The following is a 17,994-nucleotide window of genomic DNA, read 5'->3' on the forward strand; positions in this document are numbered from 1 at the left end:
TGCTCTACTTGATGCTGGGGTTCATCAGCGAGTAAGCCAGGTGTGGAGCCTCTGAGAGCTAACCGTTTTGTTGGAGAAGACAAATAATCCTGCCATCACAATGCGCAGTGATTAAGAGAGTGGGCGCTGCCACCAGGCTGCCCAGTTCAAATCTCTCCTTTAATCCTTTGCTGGCCAAGCAACCCAGGGCAAGTAATTGAATTATTTCAAGGCTTATTTGAGTCACCCATGAAAGGTGGATGTCAGGCCTCTGAGCCCAGGCCACGCCATCGCATCCCCTGTGACTTGCACGTATACATCCAGATGGCCTGAAGTAACTGAAGATCCACAAAAGAAGTAAAAACAGCCTTAACTGATGACATTCCACCATTGTGATTTGTTCCTGCCCCACCCTAACTGATCAATGTACTTTGTAATCTCCCCCACCCTTAAGAAGGTACTTTGTAGTCTCCCCCACCCTTAAGAAGGTTCTTTGTAATTCTCCCCACCCTTGAGAATGTACTTTGTGAGATCCACCCCTGCCCACCAGAGAACAACCCCCTTTGACTGTAATTTTCCATTACCTTCCCAAATCCTATAAAACGGCCCCACCCCTATCTCCCTTCGCTGACTCTCTTTTCAGACTCAGCCCGCCTGCACCCAGGTGAAATAAACAGCCATGTTGCTCACACAAAGCCTGTTTGGTGGTCTCTTCACACGGACGCGCATGAAAGTGGAAAAACAAGCACCTATCATAGGGTTGATATCAGAAGAAAATGTAAATCTTTAGCAGGGTACCTGCTTGGCATATAGTAAGTGCTCATTAAGTGCTAGCAATCCTTATAAATGCTGTGGTATGGAAAATGTGGGCTGCTAAAGAGAGTATAGAAACTTGCCTCCTCCTCAGCCCAAGTATAGGAGAGAATAGGAGAGAAGAACACCAGGCTGGATAAAAGAATGCGCCATGAAGAGGGGAATGAGACATTTTAGGTAGAAGAAAGAGCAAGAACAAAGAAATGGAGGTGGGATTATGCAGCCTTTTGTGGGAAAGGAAAAGCATCCGCTATGTCTGTTGAGAATCGGTCAGGTGGTAGGAGCTGTGCTTTGCAAGTTAAATGAGACCAGATCATGGGTTGGAACTTGAGTGCCTCGCTGAGCAGTTCACCCAGTGGGGCAGCCCTACAGTGTGAGAGCAGGGCTTGATTTCCATGGTTACATGCTTTTTTTTTCTTTTTTGTGTAGGTCCTGCTGAGTTTACTTGGAATCAGGAAATATTGGAGGACATATAGATTCGGGTAAAGGTATAGCCAAGAACTGTCTAGATCAGGGAGTGGTTATAACTTTGGACATTAAAAAACTGGGGGAGGCTTGTAGATAGCCATCATTTCATATTTATTCTGAAAATATTTAATAAGGAAAATTTATGAGCACAGCAATACTCCTTCATGGGGAAAATAGAAAGTAGCTCCTTATATATGTTTCTGAGTATCTAAGAGGTTTGGGAGAGGGTCATTTTGCCTTTACCAAAGCTATAGGTGTTTCATGTAATTGTGACCCACAAATTGCTAGAGCAGGAAGGAAACTTTGAGATCAGGTAATATGGTTCTACTGATTTTAAGTACACAGAAATGTAGAAGCAGAGAGGCCACGTTCTTTGGTCACATGGCAAGTCTCAGCAGTGACAGAATGCAGACCTGTCATTTCTCCCTTTCTTGTTCTTTCCACACAGGTCTTGCTAATACTATCTCTCTCCTGTAGTTTCTGAGAGTTATCAATGTAGAATGTATTAACCGAGTTTCATATTTACGCCTGAGACAGACCTGCATAGATATACAGGGGTATAGGTCACCATTTTATCACACCAGATGTCAGCTGCTTTCAGAAGCATGGGTCCAAGATGCCTGAAATACCAGTCAGTCAAACAACGGCAAGAAGTTAAAATAGTAAAGGTAGTGCTAAACCAAAAAGGCTACGGATGCCAAAGCCCTTAGACTAGCCAGCCTTGTTAGCTGCCATGTAAGGCAACACCAGGGTCAGTATGACTCATGAGTTTATTCTGGTGCAGACTTGGCCGGTTCTGGGCTGGAGTGTTTATTTGATTGGGCCTTCTGAATCTGTTCCCCATGGGTTTACAGATAAGGAGCTTTAGGCCCCTTGGCCTCCTACTTGGTATGAAAGTCATCTCTCTTCCTGAGCAGGGCTTGGCTCCTGGAAGCTGAGAGAGGTGCACCTCCTGGATCTGCTGCCTCAGACAGCCTGCAATAAGACTGACCTCACACCTGCCCTGCTGGCCAGCCTCTCAGTCCTGGGACATTGCCCATTCTAGCCTCAGGGCTCACCTTTCCTACTTCTCTTTCAGGCTGTGTCTGGCACTAACCATCCTGCCACCCCTAACCACAAGGTGAGGTGTAGCCTATACCTAGCTCAAGGGAAGGCCCTCCCTCCAGGATATGTAGATCAGGGCTCTTTCTTACTGGAACTTCTCTCTGTGATTCATACAGGAGTTAATCTAGGTCAAGGATTGGGTCCCAGGGAAGTAAATATCTGCTCTGGGACACCAAAGAGAGAATCTGCAGTTTGAGGATTCTTGGTTCCTTAGTGGCTAACAAGTGAGGACTCCCTTAGCCCTCTTCTCCTGAATGAGGTCTACAAAGGAATTAACTTAGATCCTTGAGAGACCAACATTGGCTTTCAAGAGAAAGTGAGAACAGTTTTTGATAAAGTAATGGACTTCACAACTGATGTGACTAGTAGTGAAGGATGCACCTGGTTGTTTCACTGCCTTTTGTCCTGTTTGCCTGATGTACATGACTTTCCAATTTCATTCACCTATGTCAAATTATCACAACCCCCAAATTCCGTGGAAACTTATAAATTAACCTCCAAGGTAAAGCCAATCAAAAGTTGAGGCCTTAGAAAAATGACAATTCTTTTGACCTGAGAAGCCAGGCTTCTAGATAATAGACCTATGTATTGTGCTAATTACCTACTCTTATGTGTTCCCTGAGTATTTCAAATATAGACATTCATTGGTAAGTATATGTGAGGCTGTAACAGGAACATTTTTGAACTGTTTTACATATGTAAGTTTATTATTACAATGATAGGAACAGTATGGAAAAATTCAGACCCCAGAAGATTAAACTAGAAGTCCACAGCTACAAGGAGCAAGGACATGAGTTCACTGTTTTGAAAGCAAAAATTTAGGAGAGAACAATGATGGTTAATTTCATGTGTCACTTTGACAGGTCCATGGGGTGCAGATATTTGGTTAAACATTATTTCTGGTGTGTCTCTGTGAAGTGTTTCCAAATGAGATTAGCATTTGAATCTGTAGACTGAGGAAAGTAGATTGCCCTTCTCAGTGTAGGTGGGGCATCATCCAATCTGTTGAGGGATAGAATAGAACAAAATGGCAGAGGAAGGAAGAATTCACTCTTTTGCCTGATTACCTGAACTGGGACATCTCTTGAACTGTAACCTACACCATTGGTCCTCTGGGTTCTCAAGCTTTTTGACTTGAACTGTAGCTACACCACCAGCTTTCCTAGGTCTTCAGCTCACAGAGGGGAGATCATGGGCTTTTCAGTCCTTATAATTATGTCAGCCAATCCCTTATACTCTCTCTCTCTCTTTCTCTCTTTTTCCTATTGGTTCTGTTTCTCTGGAGAATTCTGACTAATGCAGTAAGCAAAAGAAAAATGCTTATTTATTTATTTACTTTCTATCATGGAAAGTTTCAATATACAAAAATACATAGAATAGTATAATAAATGTCCATGTATCTACTACTCACCCTCAACGTTACCAACTCATGGTCAATCATATTTCATCTACACCCCTACCCATATTATTTGAAGGAAATCTCAGATATTGGGTTAAAGAAAATGTTTTAGAAGACATATAACTGATGGTTACTGAAGCTGGGTGTTGGGCACATGGAGTTTCATTGCCTGTTTTGCTTTTCTATGTGCTTGAAAGTTTCCATAATATTCAGATTAACAAATAGAGATTGTTTTGCCATTATGGAAAATTATGTCAGAGAGTAGAATAAATAGTGCTCCGTCTTTCTCCTAAAGTTGCATTTCAGCTCATTACAAGGTATTCTTTAAAAAAGCTTTCATGTTTAAAGACTAAAACAAGCCAGTGGTGTTCTGCCAATGCAGAATTTCACAACTTATAAACATAGGCTTTAATAGTGGTAACAATAAAACCACAACACCCCTTTCACTTCCCGAAAGTAGTCCATATTAACTGCTTGCTTACTGTGGGCTGGCACGTTGTTAAGTGCTTTCTATTGCAAGGCACAGAGAGTCAAGGTTTTGAAAGTGAGATGGTGGCACTCAGTAAAGAAGAGCTTCTTAATAGCCAGGGGTTAGAGAGTGCTACTATCACTGGATAACGAGCTCCACGTCACTGGAAATGTTCACATTCAGGCTAGGTAACTGCTTGGCTCTCAATAGGCATTGGTTATTACTTCAATTTCAGAGGCAACCCTAATCCCAGATCACTGGGTCTGTCTAAAGATAGACAGTGAAGTCTCCTCATTCTATATGAAGAACCACTTTCTCACTAAATTAAAATCTGATTATTTTATGCCTATTTATGTCTTCATATGAAATGTCTCAGAGTCACTGGCACATCTGATTAGGATTAGACTAGATAATTTCCAAGATCCCTTTTACTCCATAATTCTGTTCTATACATCTTTGTATTTTCAGGTCATATGGTAGAGACTCAGCCAAAGTGACTGAATGCAAATGTGATTCAGGTTTATTCTGTGGCCACTGTGAAATACACATCTGCTGTCCAGAGCGGTTTCCTCTCATTTGCAAAAGAGAGGACCAAGTTTTCTTGTTTTATTGCTTTTCTTGGAAAGATCATGCTCAGAAGGAGGGCAAGTGTGCATCAGAATGGATTTTTTTCTACTCCTTCCTCTACTTTCTTTCTTTCTTTTTACCCTAGTGAGTAGAGGTCTTTGATATAATAGAAAAAAGAGACATAAACTTTGTTAGCATGGTAAGAAATGACAGCTATGCAATGGAATGTGGTCAGTATTAGTGGGAGAAAGGTTATTAGCTTATAGATACTCTACACCGAAGATTGAAGCAAGGTCCTGAAGAGAAAGTAGAAGAGCAGAAGAGATCAAAGAGAAGACCTAGAAAGGAGACCAGAAAAAATAAGGGGAAGTTCTGGACATGCATTCTAGGTGGACTCTCAGTGGACCTATTGGAGACTTGATGGAAGAGTAAAGGAAAGTTGTGTCCTGTCTTCTGGACTCCATGAGTATGCCATTCAACCACAGTAAGACGGTCTGATAATGTACAGTGACTTCATTTCCTACTAGACCTTCCATGAAATGTTATTAGGGTTGAACGGTTGCATATCTTTCCAAAACTGCTTCAGGAAGAATCTCTTGGGGGTACAGTCTGAAGATACGTTCCCATAATAGTGGCTGCTTGGCAACAGGAACATGCTTAAGGCTCAGTCTTCATGTCCTAAGCCAAAGGCTCTGGGTTAGTGTGGGTCACCTGGCTATTGACGTTCACTGGACATGAAATGAGTGAGACTAATTTATCTCTATATCCCATGTGTCCAGTATAGAGCCTGGCACATGGTAGTTGATAATTCAGAGTGTTTTAAAAAACAAATAAATGAATAACATTGTTGCTTCCCCACATGTAATGTTGCCTTGCCCCTTCTTCAGAATAAGGGGAAGGAAGCTGTCTTTTATTTTAGATCAAATATCCTGAAAATAGGGAAATTAGTTTTTGAGGACTTGATAATTTCTCTCAAGTATGCCCTTCTTCACTTCCTGGACCATGGCACTGTTCCCTTGGTAATATCCATAGAACATTTTCTGATGAATGCTCTTCTCAAAGACAAGATCTTGCACTTGAAAAAAAAAAAAAAGCAGAGAGACTGGGCAGTAGTGCATGCCTGTAGTCTTAGAACTTTGGGAGGCTGAGGTGGGAAGATCACGTGAGCCCAGGAGTTTGAGACCAGCCGAGGCAACACAGTGAGACCATACCTCTACAAAAAAAAAAAAAAAAAAAAAATTAAAAATTCAGCTGATCGTGATGGTGCATGCCTGTAGTTCCAGTTATTTGGGAGGCTGATGTGGGAGGATCACTTGAGCCCAGGAGATCAAGGCTGCAGTGAACCATGATTGAACCACTGCACTCCAGTCTGAGTGACAGAGTGAGACCCTGTCTCAAAAAACAAACATAGAAAAAACAAAACACATAGACTGGGCACAGTGATGTGTGCCTATAATTCCAGCTACTCAGGAGGCTGAAAAGGAGGATTGCTTGAGCCTGAGAGCTCAAGTGTAACTTGGGCAACATAGACAGAACCCATCTCTGAAAAAAAAAAAAGCACAGAGTTTTATGGGGATAAAACTTCTAGAGAATGAAGACTGGGGGACTTTGGATTTTGGGCTGTATATCTCTGAAGGGCCCTCGCTGATGGTAGGCACATATGCCTCACAAAATTGAGCAAGAGCTTGGAAAAGAAGTTCAATGGTTGCTGTTGGGGTGGAGGGGAAGCAAAGGAAGAGATTCTTATAAATCATGACTGGGCATGCAGAGGTGGGTGGTACTGGCAGGCTGGGTACCTATAATGTTTCCTTTGCTTTGACCCAAAGGGAGCAGCCCTACTGTTCCTATCTGGCTATGTTTTGGGATTGGACTTGCTGGATTAGTTTACTCTTTGGCTACTTTGCCTTTTTGATCCTTAGTTTGCTTTTTTTTTTTTTTTTTTTTTTGCAAAATAATGTCAACCTCTACCTACATCATAGAATTGGACATAGTGTTCTCAAGGCACTAAGCTCTTTGAAGGATGAAGAAAAATAATCAGGTACTGTGGTAGAAAGTCTCCAAAGATGGCTGCCACCAATTCCTTCCCTTCCTATAGGCACAGGCAATTTCCCCATCAAGAGTTGAAGTTTATTTCCCATTCCCCTATATCGGGCTGGCCCTGTGATTGCTTTCATCAACAGAATATGACAGCAGTGATGTTATGGGACTTCTGACTCTAGCCTTAAGGAGGACTGGAAGCTTCCATTTATTCTTCCTAGAATGAATCTTCTTGGAAACAAACTACCATGTAGTGAAGAAGCCTGAGCAGCTAAAAGGAAAGACCCAAGTGGAGAAATACCATAATGGTGAATAAGGCATTATGAAAGTTCACAAATGGCAGAGGCATTGTGGAGAGGAAGGGAAGTCCACATTCACGGTAATTGTTTCTTCCAGTGAAAACAAAGGTCTATCCCTTCCTTGATGGAAATGGTCCAGTGTAATCAACTTGCCACCAGGTCGTTGGTTGTTTCCCATGGAATCATGGCCCAATCAATTGTTCAGTGTTGGTCTCTCTCTGTTTTTGGAATTTGGGCGTTGTATTAGTCCATTCTTGCACTGCAAAAAAGAAATACCTGAGACTGGGTAATTTATTAATATAAAGAAAAGAGGTTTAATTGGCTCAGGGTTCCATAGGCTGTACAGGTAGCATAGCTGAGGAGGCCTTAGGAAACTTACAATCATGACGGAAGGTGAAGGAAAGCAGGCTTGTCTTACGTGGCTGAAGCAGGAGGAAGAGAGAGTGAAGGGGGAGGTGCTACACTCATTCAAACAACCAGATCTCATGAGAACTCACTCACTATCACCAGAACAGCAAGGGGGAAATCCACCACTATAATCCAATCACCTCCCACCAGGACCCTCTTCCAACATTGGGGATTACAATTCGACATGAGATTTGGGTGGGGACACAAATCCAAACCATATCAGGCACTTAGCAGTGGATTTAGAGAATTCCTTATATACCATTGTGATATTCCATATAGCATTGCTTCTGACTGGCAACTCATTTCAAAGTAAAGGAAATCTGGTAATGAGCTCACACTCGTGAAATTCATTAGTCTTAACTATATCACCCATAATCCTGAAGTAGTTGGCCTGATTGAACAATGTGGTGGTCTTTGGAAGACTCAGTTATAGAATCAGCTGGGGGACAGGACCTTGCAGGGCTAGGATAATGTTCTCCAGGATGTGGTACATGCTCAGAATTAGCAACCATGATGATATAGTGCTTAGTTCCAAGAATTAAAGGGTAGAATGGACTGGCTTTCTCAAAATTAGCCCTAATGGTAAACTAGTTTTTTTTCCCTTTTCTTTCTGTACCCATAACTTTGATCTCTGCTATTTTAGAAATCTTAGTACCCAAGGAAAAAAAATGTTGCCATTAGAGAAGAAAATTAAAAATTCCTTTAAAGTTGAGACTACTACATGGGCTCTTAATATCATTAAATCAACAGAGGGAGGGGCTTACTGTTCTGGTCCAGCAATGTTGGGGCGTTCTGGAAGGAAAGAGTCTTTGTTTTGGGACTGTGAGGCACATTTAGATCTTTGGTACAGGGTACCAGTAGAAACTTCCAGTCATGGGTCCAGCCCTAAAACACACCCCTCCTTCTTCTCAAATGCCATTTAGGGATAGAAAATTGTGCATAGTTGAGAATTTTTCATGAGTGCATCATTTCAAGAAAAAAAATTAGAGGCTTGTTTTTTCTTTTCATTGCTCTATTTTCTAGTTGGGAACTTAATTTAAAGCATTTTATCCACTTAAAACATGATCACAAACTTTAAGAAATTGGCCAGGGTGAGGCCAACAGCTTTAGAGATGTCTGAATTGGCATTCTCTAAATTGTAGATTCCATGGTGTTAGAGGTCATTTGATAGAGAGCAAGTTGCAATACCACAGTATTTTTTTCTGTCTTGATAGAAATTTTTATTAGAGAAAATACTCTGCTATCCAGAAGGATGCATTATATTGGCCTCTGCACAGCAAGCTTGGGTTCTAAATAAAACTTAATTTGTGCCAATGGGGATTGCATCAGCTGGTTACACACACACACACACACCCCTCTGGTGATTCTTACTTTCTGTCTTCTGTCATCATAGTGTTTATTGTAGCAACACCTGCACAATACTTCTAGAGGATTTGCTCTGGGTAGCACTGTTTGTTATAAGCTCCTCTCAGCTTCACGTATTTTCTGGGAAGGTCCACAGCCCCCATTCTCATTTTGGTCGGTAGCTCCCACCTGAGGCAGTTCCCATCATATCTGTGAGGTTAGTTAAACGAGTTTACTTATTTAGGTGTTGGTTGCCTTAATTCAGAGGTAAGAATACTGACTTGAAGGACTAAAAGTTTAATGAAGGGTCCTGAAGAACTTAAAAGTTTTTCCCAATGCCGGCCAGGTGAGATGGCGCATGCCTGTGATCTTAGCACTTTGGGAGGTGGAGGCAGGAGGTTTGCTTGAGCCCAGGAGTTTGGGACCAGCCTGGGCAACACAGCAAGACCCCGTCTCTACATAAAAAATGGGTTTTCCAATGTTAATGTTCAGTGGCTTGATATATTTAATTTCTGTCCTTCTTGCTGTGTTCAGTACAAATCTAGTAGAGAAGCACCTCCCCAGAGATCGTCAACTATATAGCAGGCCCCAGGAAACAGAGCCTGGCTCCAGGCATTACCTGCCATGCCTCTTTAGAAGCTTCCCTCTTCCAACCAGTGGCCTCCATCCTACCTCCTGCCCTCCCAGGATTCAGTTTTCTAAGTATAAAGCTGTTTGAAACCATACATGACTAAAGTTAGAGGGGAGCTTACCTTTGTCATCTACCCTAATTCTTCATTGAACAGATGGACAAACTGAGGCCAAGGGAAATTAGTGGCTTGCCCAAGGTCACAATGTCAGCCAGGAGCAGAGCTGGGCTATGTGTCTCCTGACTCCCAGTTCAGTGCTCTCTCCACTGAGCCAAGATGCCTGGCATCAAATGATTGAGGCTTTACAGGGTTGCTGTGCCTAGAGATGACTTTCTGTACCATATTTTCTTTGGTAAGATTTCAAGCTAAATATCTCTCTCAGCTCTAAAATATTTATACTGAGTATCAGGGGTCTGTGGACACCATTGCTTCATTAAGTTTGGCAGTGGAGGCAGCATCCCCAGCAGTAGCAGGGAGCCTGGTGGGTCAAGTACAACTCACCCCTCTTCTGGGGAGATGTGGCCTCAGTGTGGGGGGGCCCCAGTGAACCATTTGCTGAAATGATATAAACTTCATTTGCAATTCTTGGGGTCTGTAATGGCCACGTGAGTGATGAAGAAACACATATTTAATTAGCAAATGTTATGTTCTAGATTCCACGCTGAGCATCACAATGGCTAAAGCTGGGGCTTTGTAGACAGTCATATAGGTTTAAGTCCCAGTTCAACTAGTTATTAGCTGTTAAATCTTGTGCAAGTTATCTAACCTCTAGACTTTAGCTCACATATCTGTAAAATGGAGCTGCTGCTGCTGTTACCTACCTGTCAAGTTTGTTATTGAATGAAATAAATTAATATTTATAAAGCACCAGAACAATGCTTTCTACGCACTTACCAGGTAAGTGCTGTATAGTGATTGCTATATAGTAAGTGCTATATGGTGATTGCTGTTACTATGCAAATTAAAATTATATTCACATAAAACATTAACATGTATTTTTTACTGGGATGAAAAGATACAGATTATATACATTAGAATTGCTACCTATGAGTCTATATGGAAATTTTTTTTTTTGTAAAAGCAGCCAGGCACGGTGACTCATGCCTGTAATCCCAGCACTTGGGGATGCTAAGGTAGGCACATCACCTGAGGTCAGGAGTTTGAGACCAGCCTGGCCAACATGGTGAAATCCCATCTCTACGGAAAATACAAAATCAGCCAGGTGTGGTGACGCATGCCTGTAATCCCAGTTACTTGGGAGGCTGAGGCAAGAGAATCACTTGAACTTGGGAGGTGGAGGTTGCAGTGAGTCGAGATTGTGCCATTGCACTCCAGCCTGGGCAACAGAGCGAGACTCTGTAACAACAACAACAACAACAACAACAACAACAACAACACCACCACCACCACAACCAGGCAAGCCATTCTAAAGCCCCTGCTTTTAATCACAGCAGATACTGTTTTGTTATTATCCCACTGAGAAGATGAATAAACTGAGGTTAAAATAGTGTAAATCAAGGCATCAAACATCCATGAAGCGGCAGGAGAAGCACTTGGAAGATGGTTTCTGGTATCAGATGGGTGATTTTAAGTCCCTCTTTTTCATCACTAAACTTCAAGATCTGCTGGCTGTCCAAAATTCATACTGTTTGAAGAGCCTGCTCAGATTCTGCTAGCCACACCAAGCTTTTGGAGAGAGTGGAGTCAAGAGACGTGTTTTCCAATTGTAGGAAGTGTTGTCTCTAATGCATGCGATGAGCTTCGTCAACAAGTTTATACAAATAGATGGGAAGAGTGTAATGTGAGAAACTGAAATAAAACCAAAATGCCCTAAAAGACAGGATTGGCTAAATAAATTATGCCTATCCATATAACAGAATATAGGTAGCCCATAATATACTACTACGGAATATGACCTAGAAAAATATTCATGATATATTATTTTTTGAAAATGTCACAATGTGGTATATAGAATGTATGTGGTGTACAGAATGTGTGTGTATATACACACACATACACTTGTACATGTACAGAAAAATGGTAAGCGGGACGTACATATCATAATGTGTGGGGTATTATGGAAGAGTCTTACTTCTCTTTTCTTTCATCTATATTTTGTATTTTTTCTAGAATAAACCCATATGATTTTTTAAAAGGAAAAATAATTTATTAAAAATAGCAGCAGAGGCATGTATAGTAAAGGCTGTTTTGCCTGTGGGTGGTGCTCCTCTTCTGCGCTTCTATAATCAGCTTGGAAAGAATCTTGTCTGCTCCTGCCTGGCTGATGCAATGCTCCTACCTTTGTGCACAGGTGGCTGTTCTTGCACAAGGCCATTGCAGCGTGGATCCTATTGCACAGTTATTCAGTACACAGTCAGCTACAAGCACTGACATAGAGCTTGGCACATGTCTGCAAACCCTACCCACATGCTCGGATATGTTTGAAATGAATGAATTAGTGAACCGGACTGGGGTCAACAGCTTGAATTTGTATACAGGCTCTGCCATTTATAGGCTAGGTGAGTCCTAGGCTCCTGATCTGTACTGCAACAATAGTAATCATAACTTAAGAGACCTCCAATTGTGTTTTGAAAATGGCAAAGTGCTGGTCACAAGATGGCTGGGGAAGCCGAGAGAGAGTTTATTATTATTGCTCCATCTACTAACAAATTTACATCTCCCCATCCTTCATTTCTCCTTGGCTGCCTAAGGCATCATGGTTACCATAGCAGCCAGATGCTGATGATGCCTCCAGGGGGCGGCAAGGTGAAACTGAGCCAGTTCCCAGTCCTCACCTCCCCATACTCTTTCCAGGCCAGGGTGAGATGGTCTGAAGCTCAATCTCTGGTCAGGTCCCCACTCTGTCTTGATCATTTAGACCCACAAACTCTGCCTCTGCAATTTCAGTTCAGGGCCTTGAAACACCTCTTCAGAGACTCCCTCCTCCCCAAGCTCTGTCTTCTGGCAACCTGCCTGGTTGCCGTGGAAACAGGTTCCACTGCGGACAAAGGAGGGAGCTGGGTCCTGCTTCCTCCTGGTCTTGTCGATGAGGATTTTTAGACCGTGGAGACTGCGCTGCCCTGCCCTGCACCTACCCTCACTCTCCGTGTTCTCACTAAGGTGGAAATTGCCTTCCCTCACTACTGACGAGACCATGTGTAAAAGCGTGACCACAGATGAGTGGAAGAAAGTCTTCTATGAGAAGATGGAGGAGGCAAAGCCGGCTGACAGCTGGGACCTCATCATAGACCCCAACCTCAAGCACAATGTGCTGAGCCCTGGTTGGAAGCAGTACCTGGAATTGCATGCTTCAGGCAGGTGAGTAGCCCAGGAAGGTGGATCCCTGCAGGCCACCTCTAGGTCCCTAGCTCTGGGGCACCTTCCAAGGAGAGGAAGATTACGTAGAACCCAAGTGTTTAGCTTCAATCTCACTATTAGGCTGGCGTAGACTGGAAGTCAGAGAAAGAGTCCCTAACTGGGAACTACGACACTTGAGTTGGATTTCAGCCCTTCTACTGATCACCTGTGTTACTCTTCCTCTCTGAGTCACAATTTTTCCGTCTGGAAAATAAAGACATAGAATATACGTATGAGTCCTACACACTGACATTTTACATATTTTCTATTTTAACAGTCTCTTAAAAAGTAGTTTAAAACCAGAGAAGAAGGGTTTGAGGCCCACTGGGGGTCGAGACGTCCGTGCTCTGGTCCTGGGACCGGTTTAAATCTATTTAACTCAACTTAATTTCACTTAAAATATTGAATACATGAGATGTGCCAGAAACTGGCTCTGCCATTGGCTCCATGGCTATTGAGGAACTCGATTTTCTTCTTGGACCTGGCTTTCTCCTTTTGCACAGTGAGAGGTTAGCCTGTGGTCCACAGAGCAGCAGGATCGGCATCAGCTGGAATTTGTTAGGAAAGCAGAATCTTGGGCCCCTTTTAGATCTGAATCAGAATCTGATTTCAAGAAGAGTTCTAGGTGATTAGTATGTAAAAACTATCTGAGATGAATTTCTAGCACTCTTGTTCATGGGTCCAGAGTGTAGGGGCTTACCTTTGAGACATAAGATGGGGAGGCTGAGTGGTGCAGCCTGGAAGTCAGAAGCAAGGCCTTCCTGCTTGCCCTGGTTCAGCCAATTCACTTCAATTCAGGAAACATTACTGGGCACCTGTTACGTGCTGGGCGCCGGTTCTGCCTCTAGCTGTGTGTACATGGATGCCTCTCTCACTCTGTCTCAGCATAAAAGAAAACATTAATTAGGTGATTTCCAGGTCCCTCTAGTTACGACATTTTTCAATCCAGGTTTTGTAGTCTGGTCTGAGAGAGGAAACAGTCCCCAAAAGATGTGTGAACAAGAAGAGAATGAAAATGTGAAGCTCCTAAACTGGCTGACAGGAGGGGTGTCAAGGGCTGGACACTTACAGGCAGGATCAGGAGCTTCTTGAAGACCTGGAAGGCTGTGGGGGCTGAGTGGGGAGGGCTTGTGGCTGCCCCAGACCTGGCTGGGGACCTGTAATCCCCAGCTGGCCCCAGTCAGGCCTGGGAGACTACAGGCCTTGGGGATCTGGGCACAGACTGCCTCCACCTCCAGGCCTTGTGATGCATTAACTCTGACACTGGCCTGGACGTTGATAGCTAGTAATGGTGTCATTTTCTCCTAATTTGGATCTAGCCTGTTCACAGTCAGTGTTAACAGATAGAAATGTGCAGATGGATTATGTGTTTCTTATCTGGTGTGAGAAGGAAGGACTCACCTAGTGCACCACGCGCATTTTGCCCATGAGGAATAAGAATGACGCCCAATGCTGGGGTGTTGGGAGTTAGGCCTCTGGAAAGCGCTGAGGAGGTAGAGCACTGCTGGATGCCCGGTGACATCCTGAGGAACCTGCTGTAGTCCTAGGGGCACTTGCAAGGCTGAGTGGCTTCCTGGGGAAAGCTAATGAACCCAGGGCGCCGGCAACACACTTCCTCCACCTCCAGGCTCTGCTTAGCCTCCACGTCCCCTCACGCCATTCCTAGGGCTGTTTCCACCACCTCCGCCCGTCTTCTATTCCTCCCTCTCCTCCCGTCTCCGCAGGTTCCACTGCTCCTGGTGCTGGCACACCTGGCAGTCGCCCTACGTGGTCATCCTCTTCCACATGTTCCTGGACCGCGCCCAGCGGGCGGGCTCGGTGCGCATGCGCGTCTTCAAGCAGCTGTGCTACGAGTGCGGCACGGCGCGGCTGGACGAGTCCAGCATGCTGGAGGAGAACATCGAGGGCCTGGTGGACAATCTCATCACCAGCCTGCGCGAGCAGTGCTACGGCGAGCGCGGCGGCCAGTACCGCATCCACGTGGCCAGCCGCCAGGACAACCGGCGGCACCGCGGAGAGTTCTGCGAGGCCTGCCAGGAGGGCATCGTGCACTGGAAGCCCAGCGAGAAGCTGCTGGAGGAGGAGGCGACCACCTACACCTTCTCCCGGGCGCCCAGCCCCACCAAGTCGCAGGACGAGACGGGCTCAGGCTGGAACTTCTGCTCTATCCCTTGGTGCTTGTTTTGGGCCACGGTCCTGCTGCTGATCATCTACCTGCAGTTCTCTTTCCGTAGCTCCGTATAAGATTCCGTGGTTGGGCCCAGAGCCTGTCGAGGGTGCCAGTTAGCTGATGCGAGGGTAGAGGAGAGACGTGGGTTGAGAATAGTGTAAACTTCTAGCGCTGGTGATGTCACTGACTCAGTGGGGATCTTGGACAAATTATACAGTTTTTCCATCTATAAAACTTAGGGTTTGGGCAAGATCATTGGTTTATCATAGTGAAACCCAGGACCCCAGAGTTCTGCGTAGGTGGCTCAGGGACTTTTGGATTTGGAAAGTAGGCTAAGCTAGTGGGTGTCTCCAACTCCTGGTCTAAACACCCATCCTCCAACTCCTACCTCCTCCTCTTGCTTCGATCAGAACAGCTTTACTTTAGATGGGGTTCCATTTAAGATTTTTGTACCAAAAAAAAAAAAAAAAAGTTTAACTACTTTTAAAAAGTTTGAAAATTAGAGGACTGGGTGATTTCAAAAGGGCTTTCCACAGTAATGAGCTCGACCTTGCTCTTATTAGTCCCTCACCCCTGCCCCTCATGATCTCCCACTTTCTCTAGCTGCAGCCTTAAATAAGCTTCTTTGCCCACCCTGTGAGCCTCATCCGTGATTCTGCCTTCACACCCGCAGCAGAGGTTTCCCTTGAAGTGCAAGAGGTGGGACATCAGGCTGTTCCTTTGCTGCCAGGTACACAGGGTCTCTTTTTTTTGTTTCTCAGATTCCAGCTTCTTTCCACTCAGGGCAGATTCTGGGGTCTGCCTGCCTGAAAGATGGTGGTTGGGGTGGGGTCTCATAGAGCTAGGCTTCTCACCCACTGCGTATTAACTGGCAGAGAATTTAGGGGAGGTTCAGAAGACAGAGTTTTAGAAGCAAAGCACAAAATCTCTGGGAGGCCTTATAATGGAGGGTCTTCAGAGTTCAGGGACCAAGTCTAGCAGATTCTCAGCAGTGCTGATGGCCAGAATTCAGGAGCAGGGGCCTGGCCTCCTGGGTTCTTTGCTGAAATTATAGTTGAATGGCTTTCTCACATTGGCCAAGCATGAGGCCTCTTGCCAAAGATCAGCTGTCCCCCTAAAGCCACAGGGATGGGATATCTTCAGCAAGAGAGAGGGCGTTAAAGATGTAAAATGCTTTGTCCATGGGGAAGTGCACAGATATGTGGGAGAACCTTACAAGGCTCTAAAATGAGATGTGATATGGCTTGAAATGGGAGGAGAGACTTTCTGACAGTGGAGGGTCTGGAATGGAATTGGTGGGGAGAGGCAGCAGCTGCACTTTTGAGGGGCCTCATTTACCCCACCTCTGTTAAAAACTTGACTACTCTCCTCTTTAATAGAAAGTCACCATCATCTGTAGTGATGGAGGAAGGGGGTCACTTATGTAAAGATGGGACACTTTAATAAAGACAGGATATCTTCCATAAGGCTTAGTAGTCATTAATGTGTGTTTGAGATTCCCCCACAGTCCCAGATCTGTAATGAGCTATTGGTCCCCTCCATCTCGCCACCCTGTCTCCCCTTTTCTCCCTTCTGCCCCCTGACCCCACTGCCACATAAGGCTCTATCTAGCTCCAGCTTTGGGCCAGTCTTGTCCACAGTCAGGAGGGATGGAAGTCAGTCATTCAGGGGATCAGCATAAGGTCAGTTTTACTCCTATCCTGGCTCGAATTCAAGTAAGCAGCGATGGCTTCCTTTACTTCATTCACAGAGTATTTATTTCTTCCTCTAGTCCGCATATCCTGAACACCTGATATCTAGCAAGTCACTTGCTAGACAGTAGGTGTTCAGAATATGCAGACTAGAGGAAGAAATGAATACTGTGGGTGCAGCGGAATATAGGGGGTGCTCTCTGGTTTCTCAGACATATCTGCTTGCTACAGAAGTTTTCAGCCCTGGCTGTACTTCAGAAATTCTGGGGAGATTTTAAAGAAATATAAGTACTCAGCCTCTACCCCAGACCAATGGGATCAAAATTTGGGGGAAGTGGGACCTGAGCATCTGAATTAGAATAAAACACCCAGGTGATCGACCTGTACTGCCTGGTGTAATGCCTTCTAACTGAGGGATAGACTTCCTTTTGCATCTAGTTTTATGAAAAATGAGCCCTGAGATCTTCCTTGATGATTTGCCCTGGATTCTTTAGGACTGGGGCTCGGCTTCCCTTTCTCTAGCTGCCCTACTCACTCCCCAGCCTGTGCTCTGGGGAGTTCACCGTCCCTCACACTCCCTTGCTCCCGCAGGTTTGCTGCTACAATGGCTGTGTTCTGCTCTGAGAGTCTTTGTCACTGAGCTCTGCCACCCTTGCTGGGACACTCATAAAACTTGTTATAATTACTCATCCCTGCTAGGATGTAAGTTCCAAAAAGCATAGACTCCATGGATTTCATTCACCTCTATTGAATGCATAACAAATGTTCAATAAAAATGTATTGAATGAATAAATGAACCAATAAGCTGAGCCATCTCCAGCCAGATCTTCACCTCTCTAGCATATTATGCTTGTGACGATATTCAGAGTCTCCTTCTCACTTCACCACTCATTCTTTCTATGTCTTGAACTTACATATCCCAGAGCAAATCAGTTTAAATTAAGGTACTTGAAGTAGGGACAGCGTTTTGTTTTTATTTTTGTTTTGTTTTAAGATGATAGCATGGGGTCATGTGAGCTGTGGGTCCTCATTTGATTTTAATTGGGTTCTGCTGGGACTTTTGGGGGGTCATTATTCTCTCTGGGTCTCTGGGTCTTAGATGCTCTTACGATATGAAGCATTCTGAAGTCTGTCTTTGTGCCATCCTGTATTAGCCCATATAAAGCATTTTTACACACTTTCCAATGACAAGTTCTCCAGCCTGTATTTGAGCACCCCCAGTGACAGGAGGTCATTACCACCCAAGGCAGCTCATGCCAT

At 44.3% G+C, this 17,994-nt stretch overlaps 1 protein-coding gene across 1 annotated transcript; it reads left to right on the top strand.

Moving 5' to 3' along the window:
- The first annotated feature begins 12,352 nt into the window (after positions 1-12,352).
- On the top strand, positions 12,353-17,504 carry RTP1 (receptor transporter protein 1). Its single transcript, XM_003806637.4, has 2 exons — positions 12,353-12,834; positions 14,598-17,504. Exons 1-2 carry the CDS (start codon positions 12,563-12,565, stop codon positions 15,115-15,117), a joined length of 792 nt encoding a protein of 263 aa, XP_003806685.1. The 5' UTR covers positions 12,353-12,562; the 3' UTR covers positions 15,118-17,504.
- The last annotated feature ends 490 nt before the right edge of the window (positions 17,505-17,994 follow it).

This window comes from Pan paniscus, chromosome 2, assembly GCF_029289425.2.
Source record: "Pan paniscus chromosome 2, NHGRI_mPanPan1-v2.0_pri, whole genome shotgun sequence".
Lineage (NCBI taxonomy): Eukaryota > Metazoa > Chordata > Mammalia > Primates > Hominidae > Pan > Pan paniscus.

What these genes read in the sequence shown, in the direction of transcription:
- RTP1 (XM_003806637.4), top strand. Translation starts at nt 12,563, where the DNA reads ATGAGGATTTTTAGACCGTGGAGACTGCGCTGCCCTGCCCTGCACCTA. An exon ending in GAATTGCATGCTTCAGGCAG is followed by an intron (nt 12,835 to 14,597) that starts GTGAGTAGCCCA and finishes CCGTCTCCGCAG; the next exon opens with GTTCCACTGCTCCTGGTGCT.